This window comes from Rhincodon typus, chromosome 4 (genome assembly GCF_021869965.1).
Source record: "Rhincodon typus isolate 14 chromosome 4, sRhiTyp1.1, whole genome shotgun sequence".
In the NCBI taxonomy this organism is placed as follows: domain Eukaryota; kingdom Metazoa; phylum Chordata; class Chondrichthyes; order Orectolobiformes; family Rhincodontidae; genus Rhincodon; species Rhincodon typus.
This window is the reverse complement of record NC_063335.1, coordinates 32,753,377-32,765,981: the sequence shown is the minus strand read 5'-3', so window position 1 is coordinate 32,765,981 and position 12,605 is coordinate 32,753,377. Positions and strand designations below refer to the sequence as shown.

The 12,605-nt window shown below is 42.4% G+C and overlaps 1 protein-coding gene across 1 annotated transcript in view; it reads left to right on the top strand.

The window, feature by feature from the left end:
* Window positions 1-361: 361 nt before the first annotated feature.
* LOC109916299 (chromodomain-helicase-DNA-binding protein 7-like) overlaps window positions 362-12,605 on the top strand; it is a 129,047-nt gene continuing 116,803 nt past the window's right edge. The window contains exon 1 of the mRNA XM_048595704.1: window positions 362-417. Within this exon, the coding sequence (XP_048451661.1) occupies window positions 362-417 (56 nt within the window). The remainder of the gene's footprint in view (window positions 418-12,605) is intronic.

Below are 12,605 nucleotides of genomic sequence, written 5' to 3'. Positions count from 1 at the left end.
TTCTCCCGGTGTCTGTGGGGGTTTCCTCTGGTTTCCTCCCACTGTCCAAAAATGTGCAGCTTACATGGATTGTGGCCTTGCTAAAGTGCCCATAATATCCAGGGATATGCAGGCTACGTGGAATGGGGAATGCAGGGTTACAGAGGCAGGGTAGAGGGGTGAGATACTCGGAGGTTCAGTGTGGACTTGACGGGCCAAATGGCCTGCTTCCACACTGTAGGGATTCTGTGACTCAAGTGAAAACCACAGCCTACCAAGAATGGAGGAAAACAAGCCAGCATCCATTTTGGAGACTTGTTAATGTGCATGGAACAAACTGGACCACTATCCTGTAGGGGAGTCCAGTTCTACATGTGGAAAAATGGGGCATTTAAGTGAAACCAATGATTATGAAAATAAGAACTGGCGTCCAAAACTGTAAGTATCTGGGCATCCAAGAGTCTAAACGTGATACTATAACTGGTGTTTCGATGCTTTCAGATCAGCTTAAATAGATTAAAATTGCTACCATCCTCAACAAAGCTGAAGGATCCTGCAGAGACATCATCGAATGTAAAAGGCCAACTCTCGGCACAGCTCAGGGACAAGGGAAAACAAACCATGGATTTTCTATATAATTCAGAATAAAATGTTCTTTAGTCAGCAAGAAGGCTTGCTTAAAGCTGAAATTAATCTATAAAAGTGATGAAATCATTGATGCAGACCAAGGAAAGAAATTTTCAACTGAGTTCTGAAAATTGTTCTCGAATGTGCGGAAATCGAAGACAAGTGCCACATCATGTTGAGGAACAATACAAAACCAATAGGATACATACACCAAGAAATGTCACCCTCAATCTTTGATAAAGTTAAAGAAGAAACAAAGCGTACAGTCAGATCAAGAGCAAGGAGGAACTGCAGATCCAGCTCAATTAAATAAAAACAATGGAATGCAAGATCTACGACTGGCTTCAGTAGATGAAAGTCTAGAAAAACTAGCCAAGAGTGGTATGATTCACCAGACCGGATGGTAACAATGGATTTTAGCAATTACCTCTGGATGAATACTAGTGAAAGTGGTCTACAATAAACCTAATTCAAGTTCTACACCTAGGAGAGGCAACAGCTGAGTTATCACAAGACTAATAATCTGAGGACCCAGGTTCTAATCGCACTACAGCAGATGGTGAAATTTGGACTAAATTAAAAATATGGAATTAACAGTGTAATGACGACCATGAAACCAGTGTTGATTGTCAGGGAACATCCATCTGGTTCACTAACTGTCCTTCAGGGAAGGAAATCTGGCACCCTCACCTGGTGTGGCTTAAATATGACTCCAGCAATATGGTTGACTCTCAGCTGTCATCTAGGAAATTAGGGATGGCCAATAAATGCTGGCCTACCCAGTGACACCCACATCCGGTGAATTAAAAAAAAAAGCCATAGGTATCAGGCATTGCTTAAATAGGTTTCCCTTTGGAATAGTATCTGTTCCAGAAAATCTGCAGAGGATAATATCAAACACATCAGGAAATGCTGACCCTGTAATGTCTCACACAGCTGACTACACAGCCACAAGACAAACATGACCAAAAAGTTAGAACAGTTATAAAAGCTCAACAGAATGCAGGTCTGACACTGAACAAGGAATGTGAGTTTGCAAAACCAAAAGTCAGATTTTTTGAGCACATTATCTAAGCTAAAGCAATCACAGCAAAGAGAATTCCCACTGCTCAAGGCCAAAAAATCTCAAAAGAATCCTTCAGACAGTAAATCAGGTTGCTAAATTTAACCAAACTCAGCGGATATTGGGGATCCTCTGAGACAGCTACCATGCCACGGTGGAAAAAAAAAGAAGTGCTGCAACTTTGATCAGGCTTTGGACAAACATCAAGGATTTCCTGATCTTCTCGGTAAACTCAACACACTATGATCAGCATCTACTGACCATTATAGCAGCTGATGCATCTTCAACAGATTGGATCTTGTGGAAAGATGGAAAGTGTAGACTGGTCCACTGAGATCAATGCCTCTAGGTCATATTACACCACTCTTGGGGAAAAAAATAACCTTTCACGGTAATGTGAAACATCTCTACGTTATTGAGTTTCAAGATGGAAGAAGGCCATAAATCATTGGTCAGTCTTCTGAACTGAAAGGAAATCACCAAGATGTCATGAGAATTCAACAGTTCAGACTGAATCTAATGTGGTGAGATTTAATTTGTGAACACATACCAAAACATTTCCCATCAACAGAAAGAAAGCTGCAACAGCTTAGAAAAGCAATAAAATGAGATGAAGAGTGTATGTAAATCAGAGTTACTGTCTGAAGGAATGGCCAGACTACGTCCTGAATAAGCCAATTCAACACCTGTCATGTGAACTGTGGCAGTCATCATATTCCATGACAACTCACTGGTCTTCAACAAGAGAGTGTAACAAGAACTCAGACTTCACATTCTTGAGAGAAGTTATCAACGTCATTTGGATATTAAAGTGTCATGCAACAGCACAGTCAGAATGGCAGCCAGGGATTTCTCAATTAATAAAGAGAATCATCGGCAACTGCATTTCTTGTGCTGTAAAAAGCCAAAAGGGGAAAAACCATTAATACCATCAATATTCCTGTCAAGGCATGGGAGCAGTTAGAAATTGACTTATTCAAGTTTTAAGGCGAGGTATTCACCATTATCATATATACCATTCCTGGAGGTAGGTTGAAGGAAACAGTCTATCCAAAATTACAGAGGTGGCAATAAGATCACTCAGGAAAACCTGCTCTGTGTGAGACATTCTGACACTGAAGTGTGGCCAAGTGGCCAACGGGTTAAAGCAACCAGACCCAACATAAAAATGGCTGAACTGTTTCTCCAAGCAAGGCTACTAACAGGTCAAAAAGCAAACACTGTTTTGCACATTTAACTATGGGAGAGTCATTATAGCCCGAAACTCATCAGAAGGTACTCAGCCAGAACAATAAGGAGATAGTAAAAACTGCAGATGCTGGAGTCAGAGACAACAGTGTGGAGCTGGAGGTCAACGCAAAAACGTCAACTTTCCTGTTCCTCCCATTTCTGAAGGAGGGTCCCGACCCAAAATGTCAAGTTTCCTGTTCCTTTGATGCTGCCTGGAGTGCTGTGGTCCTCCAGCTCCATAAAATAATAGGGAGGCAGCTTTGGCCAAATCCCTTGGCTCCATGGAGCAATTATATCTTGAAAAGGGAATGGATCAACCACCTGAGGCAGACCACGGTTCATGGAACTCCTGAACAACCAGTGCCATTCTAACTACATACTATTGCTTAGCAGCATAATAAAGATGCACCAGACTAAGTGGAACTGTATCCAAGTAGTTGTGTATCTTTGGTACCTTTGGCTAGAACTTTCAGACACAAAGGGTGGTGTTTTACAAGAGTCCTTAGAGAAAATTCTGTGATTTAAGCATCATTACTTCTGGAAACAAAGTAGAATACTGGCCATTTCAGACTTTAGAAAACAGGAACCAGAGACATATTTCAGCTGACCATTGTCCAACCCACTGAAATTGGTTTTACAGTTGTCGTTGATGTGCTGGCTTCAATGAGGACACTAACATGGCCCTCCCATTGAACTGAATGTGGGGAAGGCTTTGCGATATAATATCTTCAGCAGTGTATGTGTCTGTGAAAGCCTCCATGGCTTAATGCAGAGAGTGTGGTGACAACTCTTCTCTAGGACTTTTATTGACTTGGAGTCGTCACTGGTGTAGGATCTATGCAGTGTGGACCTTTTGTGCGAAGTGGCTACCTAAGCAAGGGAAATACTCAATGTATTTTAGAATCTCTCCATCATATAAAGCTGACCAGGTGCGCTTTGACATAGGAGATTTCTTTTGACCAGGACAAGCAAAACCTTCTGGAATGCAGAATTGAAGAGACCAAATGTGGCTTGCAGAGTGTAGCACTGTAGTTAGCTACAAACTGTTAATCACGTATGTTAATAGTTTAATTTTGGCATAGATGCAATCAAGTGGAGTGTGTTCCATCTAAGCAGTAATTAATCATCACATCACAGGGCACTGACTTTTGATGAGGTGAATAGCCATCAATAGCTTGGAAGCTATGACATGGGTTTGCTTGACTACAGGCCAGATTTTGCAGGCAACTGTTGTGGTTGGATTGCTCACTGAGCTGGCTTGTTGTTCCACAGACGTTTCATTAGCCTGCTGGGTAACATCATCAGTGCAGCCTCCGATGAAGCGCTGTTGTGTTTTTCCGCCTGTTATTTAAACTCTGGTGTCAGTTGATCTAGGTTACCTCACTTCCAGTTTTTCTTCACAATGGAGTGTATATGGGGTCTGGCTCTATGTGTTTGTTGATGGCTTTCTTAGTGGAGATGACTTAAAGGTAACTGTCCGCGTGGAGTTTGCACATTCCCCCATTGCCTGTGTGGGTTTCCTCTGGGTGCTCTAGTTTCTTCCCACAGTCCAAAGATGTGACATTAGGTGAATCGGCCACGCTAAATTGTCCATATTGTCCAGGGACGTGCAGGGGTTACAGGGATATGGTGGGAGTCTGGGTGGGATGCTCTTCGGAGGGTCAGTGTAGACTTGATGGGCTGAATGGCCTGTTTCCACACTATAGGGATTCTATGATTCTTCTTTTTTTTGTACTACTTGCTAGCTTACTCTCCTAGTTCATCTTCTTCCCTTCTTTTTGCTTTGTTAGTGGTTCTCTGCTGGTTTTTAAAAGGCTTCCCAGTTCTGACTTCCCACTAATCTTCACCACATTGTATGCTTTTTCTTTTATACTGTCCCTAACTTGCCTCGCTCTCCCCTTAATGTGTTTCTTCTGACGTGGCATGAAATTTCTGCTGTGTCTCCTGAATTATCCCTAGAAACTCCTGACATTGCTGCTCCACTGTCTTCCCTGCTAGGCTTCCCTTTCCAACTAACTCTAGCCATCTCCTCCTCCTTTTTGGAGCTACTTTTAGTCAACTACAATACAGGCTCCTTGGTGGTGGTCTCAATGTGTTTCTTGGACTTGCCTGAAAAGAAAGACCATGTCAGATATTCCTCCGAAAGTTATGAAGCAACACTAACTGTGGGAAGATTTCCTTAGTGACATGGTGTAAGCAATTTAGGAGATTCAATGTCAGGATTTTCAACCCAAATCCACAGTAGAAGTGCATGCCATAAAGTGAGCTAAAGCCCACCAGCTTTAGACAGCTAAGCAGGAATGCCATCAGGAATGATACAACTTCTTGTTTTTCAGTCTGTTTGATTGCCTGATGCACCCTTCAATTGATGATGTTCCACTTCTGGATTCAACAACATACACTCCCTTGTGTATCAGTTGTGGCTTTAGATTCAAAGTCAAAAATTGTTCTGTGTTCTTTCCAGCTTTGACATATGGCATCGTCATCCTTGTAGGAAAAAAATATTAACCCGAGAGTGAAGGTGATATTTTCCATTTCAGCATGGCCCTGACAACTTTATAAAACCTCCACATATGATGGACAGCATATTGTTGGATTTCTCTCAAGCTCTCTCCTCCCACCTAGTCCTTTACCTTCCGATTGTCTTTAGCATTTCAGCAGCTTGTGGCTGAGTTATCTCAACTCGCAATCTTGGGTTGTTCTGTGGGACAATGAGGGCTGCGCATTTTTGTTCCAGAAGCATATTTTCAGCTTACTTTTCATTAGATCAGTCCTGGTGACATCAATGCGCAAAACCATTTGTCAAATAAAGTTGACTTTATTTAATTCCACTGTTCTGAAATGCTTAAAGTTGAATGTGTAAAGATTTTTCCACATAGGAATTCTAAATGCAGTTCAAACCAATCTTTACTCCAGCTGCTTTGGTGTTGGGACATTGATCTTCTCTTGAACATTTAGGCCTTGCACAGAAACATACACGATAGGAGGAGTAGGCCATTCAATATGATCACGGCCAATCATCTCAATGTCAATGCGATGTCTTGGTGCTAGATGTGTGCTCTGTCAAACCAGTTTCTCCTCTGTCAAGTTGGCATCAGCCCGCGGCACAGGCCGAGTAATATAGATTACTTACAACTTTGACAAACGCTGGCATAATCCAGGAAGTAATAATATTTTGGGTCAGAATGCCTCAAAGTAGTTTGATATTTAGCCTTCTAGCAGCACAGTGCACTAATAACAAGGCCACGCTCAGCACAGAGTCAGCAGGAAGACACCTTTTGCATTGCCTTTTCCCATCCTGTTTTCCCAATGGTTCCACTCCACACATTGGTGTCATGGCCAACCCTGGTATTAAAGTCCCTCAGGAAGAGGATTGTTTCTTCTTTTTGATGGCAGTGAAAATTTTTATAAAGGTTAGAATGGTACTTTTCCTTAACTTCAAAGTCAATGGTCAGAGCATAACCACTGATAATGCTCCACATTAGCTACGGCTCAGTTGTTCATCACAAGTCAACAAAATGGATTTACTCAGCTTAGCTGCAGAGAGTTCAGCAGTGCTTGAAGGCTTTAGTGGCCTAGACATTGACAGTGGTGAAGAGTACAGGCTGCAGTGGAGATGAAGAAACCCAGGGTATGGGTCACTTTCGCACTGAGGACAAGAAGTCGAGACCATCCTTTCCACAAAGGTCTGTACTTCAAGCACTACGAATAGTATTGTGGCTGTTGCCTTAATGCCGAGTGAAATAACTGAAAGAGAATGTAATGGTGACAGTGCTGGAGGAAAGAGAAATCTGTGATTGCAAAGTGATCTCACTGGAGTCTGACCAGAGTTTCACTGCTTTTCACTGGGATTTATTTGGTCGTAACCTTAATGTGAAAACAACTGAACTCCTCAGCTGTTACTACATTGCACTAATCAGCTTTCTGTGACATGGTTATGACGTTAAGCTGCCATCTTCAAGTTTTCACAGAGGATTTCATTGCTGCAGGATGGATCACTACCAATTTCAGCATCAACTGGATGTAGAGTGAAGCCCCCTGCAATACTGTCACAAGCTTGTTTTGATAATTGGTATCAATTTCAATAGTAGCCTTCTGTTTTATGAGATGGTCTTGATGGTCAATGGTGACAGTGCTGGAGGAAAGAGAAATGTGTGATTGCAAGGTGATCTCACTGGGGTCTGACCAGAGTTTCACTGTTGTTAAATCATTATGTCCTGGTAACACATCAAACCTAGATTGGCAACTCTGCTCAATTGCTTTCATTTGTTTGAACTGCACAGACTGTTAAATGTTTACAGTTGATGTCTCAAGAATCTGTCTCCAGGGCAAGTTACACTTCAGCAGTGAGAAGGTGGCAAATACAAATACTAAGACTTTGGGCTAAAAGTGAGTTGTCAATTTAACTCAATACCGACCATTACTTGAGGCTATTTCTAGTTGATCTATAAAGCTAGAACACAAACCTACAGGTTTTTTAACCAATACAAATCCAAAATCTTGAAACATTCATGTCGGCATTAATTTGCTATCAATAAAAACTTCAAAAGTAAAATAATGCAGATGTTGGAAATACAAACAGGAAATGCTGGAAATACTCAGGTTAGGCAGCATCTGAATCCGATGATAAGTTAAGTTAAGTTATCAGCCTGAAACATTAATAACTTTGTCTCTCCACAGATGTTGCTGAATCTGCTAAGTATTTCCAGCATTTCCGGTTAGTTTTTTGACTTCAGTTTGATCTGGCTCAAATCGATTTGCACGTGATTTTTAGTTAGAAGCTGTAAGATGGAACTACACAACTCACTAGACTTTACGACAAAACAATGAGTCAATGTTTCATAGTTTGTATAGGTCCTTATGAAAACTAAGGCATACATAGAATCCCTACAGTGCAGATTGGGCCAAATGGGCTCTTCGAGTCTGCATCGACCCTGGTAGAGCATCCCAAACCCCCACCTTTTCCTTGTAGCTCCATATTTCCCATGAGCCTACACTTCCCTGGACACTATGGGGCAATTTATTATGGCCAATCCACCTGACCTGCATATCTGTGGACAGTGGGAGGAAACCCACATAGACGCAGGGAGCACGTGCAAACTCCGCAAAGACAGTCACCCAAGGCTGGAATCGAACCCAAGCCTCTGGCACTAAGGCAGCAGTGCTAACTACAGAGCCGCCATGAGTTCAGCTGAGGAAATGGAAGAAAGAATTATTCTAGTTAATGCGAATGAGTAAATTTGATATCTTTGGGATTTAGTTGGTCGTAACCTTAATGTGAAAACAACTGAACTCCTCAGCTGTTACTACATTGCACTTGTCAGCTTTCTGTGACATGGTTATGACGTTAAGCTGCCATCTTCAAGTTTTCACGGAGGATCTCATTGCTGGAGGATGGATCACTATCAATTTCAGCATCAGCTGGATGTATAGTGAAGCCCCCTGCAATACTGTCACAAGCTTGTTTTGATGATTGGTATCAATTTCAATAGTAGCCTTCTGTTTTATGAGATGGTCTTGATGGTCAATGGTGTTGAACCTTGCCTTGTATGTCCCAGCTTCTCCACTGTGGCCTGGTAGCATCTATTAGTTGCAGGGGAGGACAATGGCTGAGGACGTGTCAGATTTGCTAGCCGGTTTTCTCTCTGGGCCCCACTTTTCAGTTAGCCGAGCTTTTTTTTAAGCCTTACCTCTTCCGTTGCCATTTAAGATTATCAGCCTCTAGAAGTCCAGTGGCAATATCCAGCAAATTCATGCCTCATTTGCAGGTGTCCTTCGAGCAGAGCTAAAAACGCCCAGGAGTCTAGAATTCAATGCCCAATTTACCACCCAAATGATCTTCAGGCTTATGTTCACCACCCATCTGATGGATATAACTCTTGGTCAGGTTGCTGTTGACCACAATCTTTACTTAACTTTGCTATGACAGATGCAGCTTTTGCATCAACTGAATCTGAATTAATTTGAATTAGGCCTGGTCCCGTTCTCACCGCCGACCGCCCCGGATTGCCTGCTTCCGCTCTTGCTTCCCTGGGTTGCCTGCTTCTGCTCTCAATTGACAGATTGGTTATAATGGAGTCTAGAACTGTGAAATAATCAACAACCTCAAGCGTGATTTTGTCAATACTGGTTTAAGGCATTACAGCAACATCCTCCTCATGCTGAGGAATAAGCCAAACTGTACAATTGTGAGGGAGCCTATCCATTTGTGGCTGAAGGTGCTCCTCTGTATGGAATGCCATTGCAGGATCATCGGCATTGAGCAATTCACAGTAGGAATTGGTGGACTTTTGTCTTGGATCTCAGCTGAACAAGCCAGAACAGCATTGTATCACCTCTAGTATGTAACAGACATCTTCTATAGATGAATGGAAGTCACATGACATCAAAGCAAATAAGCCAATGACCAAGTATCTAAACACAGCCCACTGTTTGGCCCACCTTATCTCAAAGGATTGTGATGTTGCCTCATAATAGCTGACCGTATTCATCATGTTGTCATGGAAAGGGTAGATTACGCTGAACAACTTTGGCAGCCAGCCAATTTTTCTCAGATGTAATAAGACTGCCTCTGCTCACACGTTGATCAGATTGGTGAAGATGATCAATGTTTCCACACAGCCTCTCTCGCGTTGCTGCTGGAGTCAAGATCATATCAAATGAAGATTATCCAGTCCTGAACCCAGACCTGTGTTAGCAATAATGCATTCAGTAAAAGATAGGCAGTATGACAAAAGGCAATCAGGGCAAATACTTTTCCCAAGATACTCAGCAGGGGGATGCCTCGATAATGTTTGCCATCATTGCAGCAGTCCTTCCACCATGGGGTCACAATCTTTTCAGTTGCTTCCACTGCATTGTCTTTTGGATCCCAGCCTACAGCATGCTCTTAACATTCCATATTGAAGGCCATCATGGGTACCAACAGTCACCAAATCAGAATTGTCAGACACAGGAAGAGGTCAGTATCCTGTGTCTGTGCAGGAACGCAGCAAGCAATGCACCATGCCATTCCTCCTCCATCTTCTGTACACCTGCACATTCTTTCCAAATAATGATCCACTTCCTTACTAAATGCCTTGACTGACCCTGCTCTCACTACCCCAAAGATAGTGCATTTCAGATCCTAACCTCTCATGGCACAAAACGTTTCTCATGTTTCAATTGTATCTTCTGTCCATTGTCTTAAATCTGTGCCGTCTAGTTCTTCCAACAGTGGGAGGGGTTTTTCTGTATATACTTCATCCAGTCCCCTCATGAGTTGGCATACCTCTATCAAACCATCTCTCAACTCCCCCCTCTCGAAACAGCACAGTCCCAATGTCTCCAAATCTTCTAGGGATGACATCAATATTAGCGTACAGGGCAGTCTCCAACCTGTCCTCAACACTGACATTCCACAGCCGTGCAATCACTTGGGATTTCTTTCTGCATGCTCTTCAATGATCTTCACATCCTTCCTAAAGTCTAATGCCCAGAAGGTGCAATACTCCAGTTGAGGCTGAACCAGTGTATGAGTTTAGCATCGCCTCCTTGCTCCTGCATACTGTGCCTATTCATAAAGGTTGAGATACCATATGCTTTATTAACCGCACTCTTAAACAGTCCTGCCAGCATCAAAACTAATGCATATATTCATCCAGGTCTCAGTGCTCCTGAACACCCTTCAGATTGGGCCCTTCTTTCCATATGGTCTCTCCTTGCAGTTCCTACCAAAATGAATCACTTCATATTTCTCCACTCTGCATTTCATCTACCACCTGCCTGTCCATTCCATCAACTTGCCTATTAGCTTTTGAAATTATTCACTATCCCCCCTCAATGGTACAGAAAGCTCCCCAGTTACATACTATTCACAAATTTTGAAACTGTGCCCTGTACACCAACATCTACATCATTACAAACCTTCCTCTCGTGCGAAAACATCCAGTAACTACCACTTCTTTTCCTGTCATTCAGCCAATTTTGGAGGCAAACTGCTATTGCCCCTTTGACTCCATGAGCTCTAACTTCACCCTCACACATCTGTTATGCACTGTACCAAGTGCCTTTTAAAAATCCTTGTAGACATAACAGCACGGGGGTGGGCTGGAAGGCGGAGAATGGGATAGAAACAGACACAGTCGAGTGTCTCAAAAACTCAACTACTCAAAATTCCAATCTCCATATTATTGGGGAACCCCTTAGAGTTTTTTTGCCTGATTTGCTGTAAAGCATAACTGTCAAAATTCTAGAGTGGAGTGATAAGAGAATCAAGTTTTAATTTATAATTGAACACATTAGTGACAGATTAGCACGGAATGTGTCATCTACAGGCATTGACAGTTCAAACACGGGGAGGCAATGGCCTAGTGGTATTATTGCTAGACTGTTAATCCAGAGACCCAGATAACGTTCCGAGGACCAAAGTTCAAATCCCGCCATGGCAGATGGTGAAATTTTAATTCAATAAAAAAAATCTGGAATTAAAAATCTAATGATGACCCATGAATCCAGTGTCGATTGTCAGGAAAAACCCATCTGGTTCTCTAATATTTTTTAGGGAAGGAAACTGCCATCCTTACCTGGTTTGGCCTACATGTGACTCCAGACCCACAGAAATGTGGTTGACTCTGAACTGCCCTCTGGGCAATTAGGGATGGGCAATGAATGCTGCCTGGCCAGTGACGCCCTCATCACATGAATGAATGAATATATAAAAAAAATCAGGATTAAGCTCCACAGGAATGATTTTATTAAGGCAGGTATGCCATATTTAGTTAAAAACTTAGTTAAGTTTCATGCTGTACATAACAAGTTGGCAAATATGACGCTCTGATCTGACACCTTTGTACCGCACTACCTTGTGCACTTGCACCCTTTTCCACATACACACTTTGATGCACGTGGTGGCCCTGCATAAGGGAGATTTCAATTTTTTTCTCTTCGAATCTATACGCATTCAGCAGAGTATTGTGGCTACCACAAATGGACATGATTTTTATCTGACTTGCAGCTAACTCAACTCCTGTTTCTTCCTTTCCCGTTAAGCAGCTCACAGGGCTGCTGTAATGCCTGGGCCCATTTGATCTCATTTACTCTCCCCTCCCCCTTTACGTTCTCTTCAAACCACTCGCTGAGCAAAACCACAAAGCCAGGAACAGGCAACAAGCAGCAAGCACAAAGGACACACACTAAGCCACTGCATAGCGTCTCCATGGCAAATGTCAATGAATGTGAGCCAAAACAGTAAGCGTTGATGAGCTGAACTTCAGGTGTAGGGGGCCTTGATGCTCTGGGAATTGGCTTCTCTGTTTGGTGTGGAGATCGATCCTATATGAAGACATATGCTGGCTGCAATTTTCACATTTAGAAATTGTTTTTAGACAAAGATCTGAAAGTTTTTTTCAATTATGTTGAATCAGGCCTCCAAATCTACTTTTGTTCTACCAACTGATCACAATTCTTGCTTGTCTCCTATTTTGCTCTATTTTCTTCCACTTGAAGATCAAACATTATTCGCAGGATGGTTTTGGACTCTCAACTAAAATCACTAGTTAATAGTTACAGTGGGAACTCTACAGGTCAACATAATGAGATCAGCCTTTTTAGCAACCTTGTAAATAGGGCTTGACAGTTATTCGCTGTGTAAGCTTAATGCTGAAATTAAAGTCACTACAGTCTTACAGACCATTGGGCTGGTCTCTCAGCCCAGATGACTGGTGGT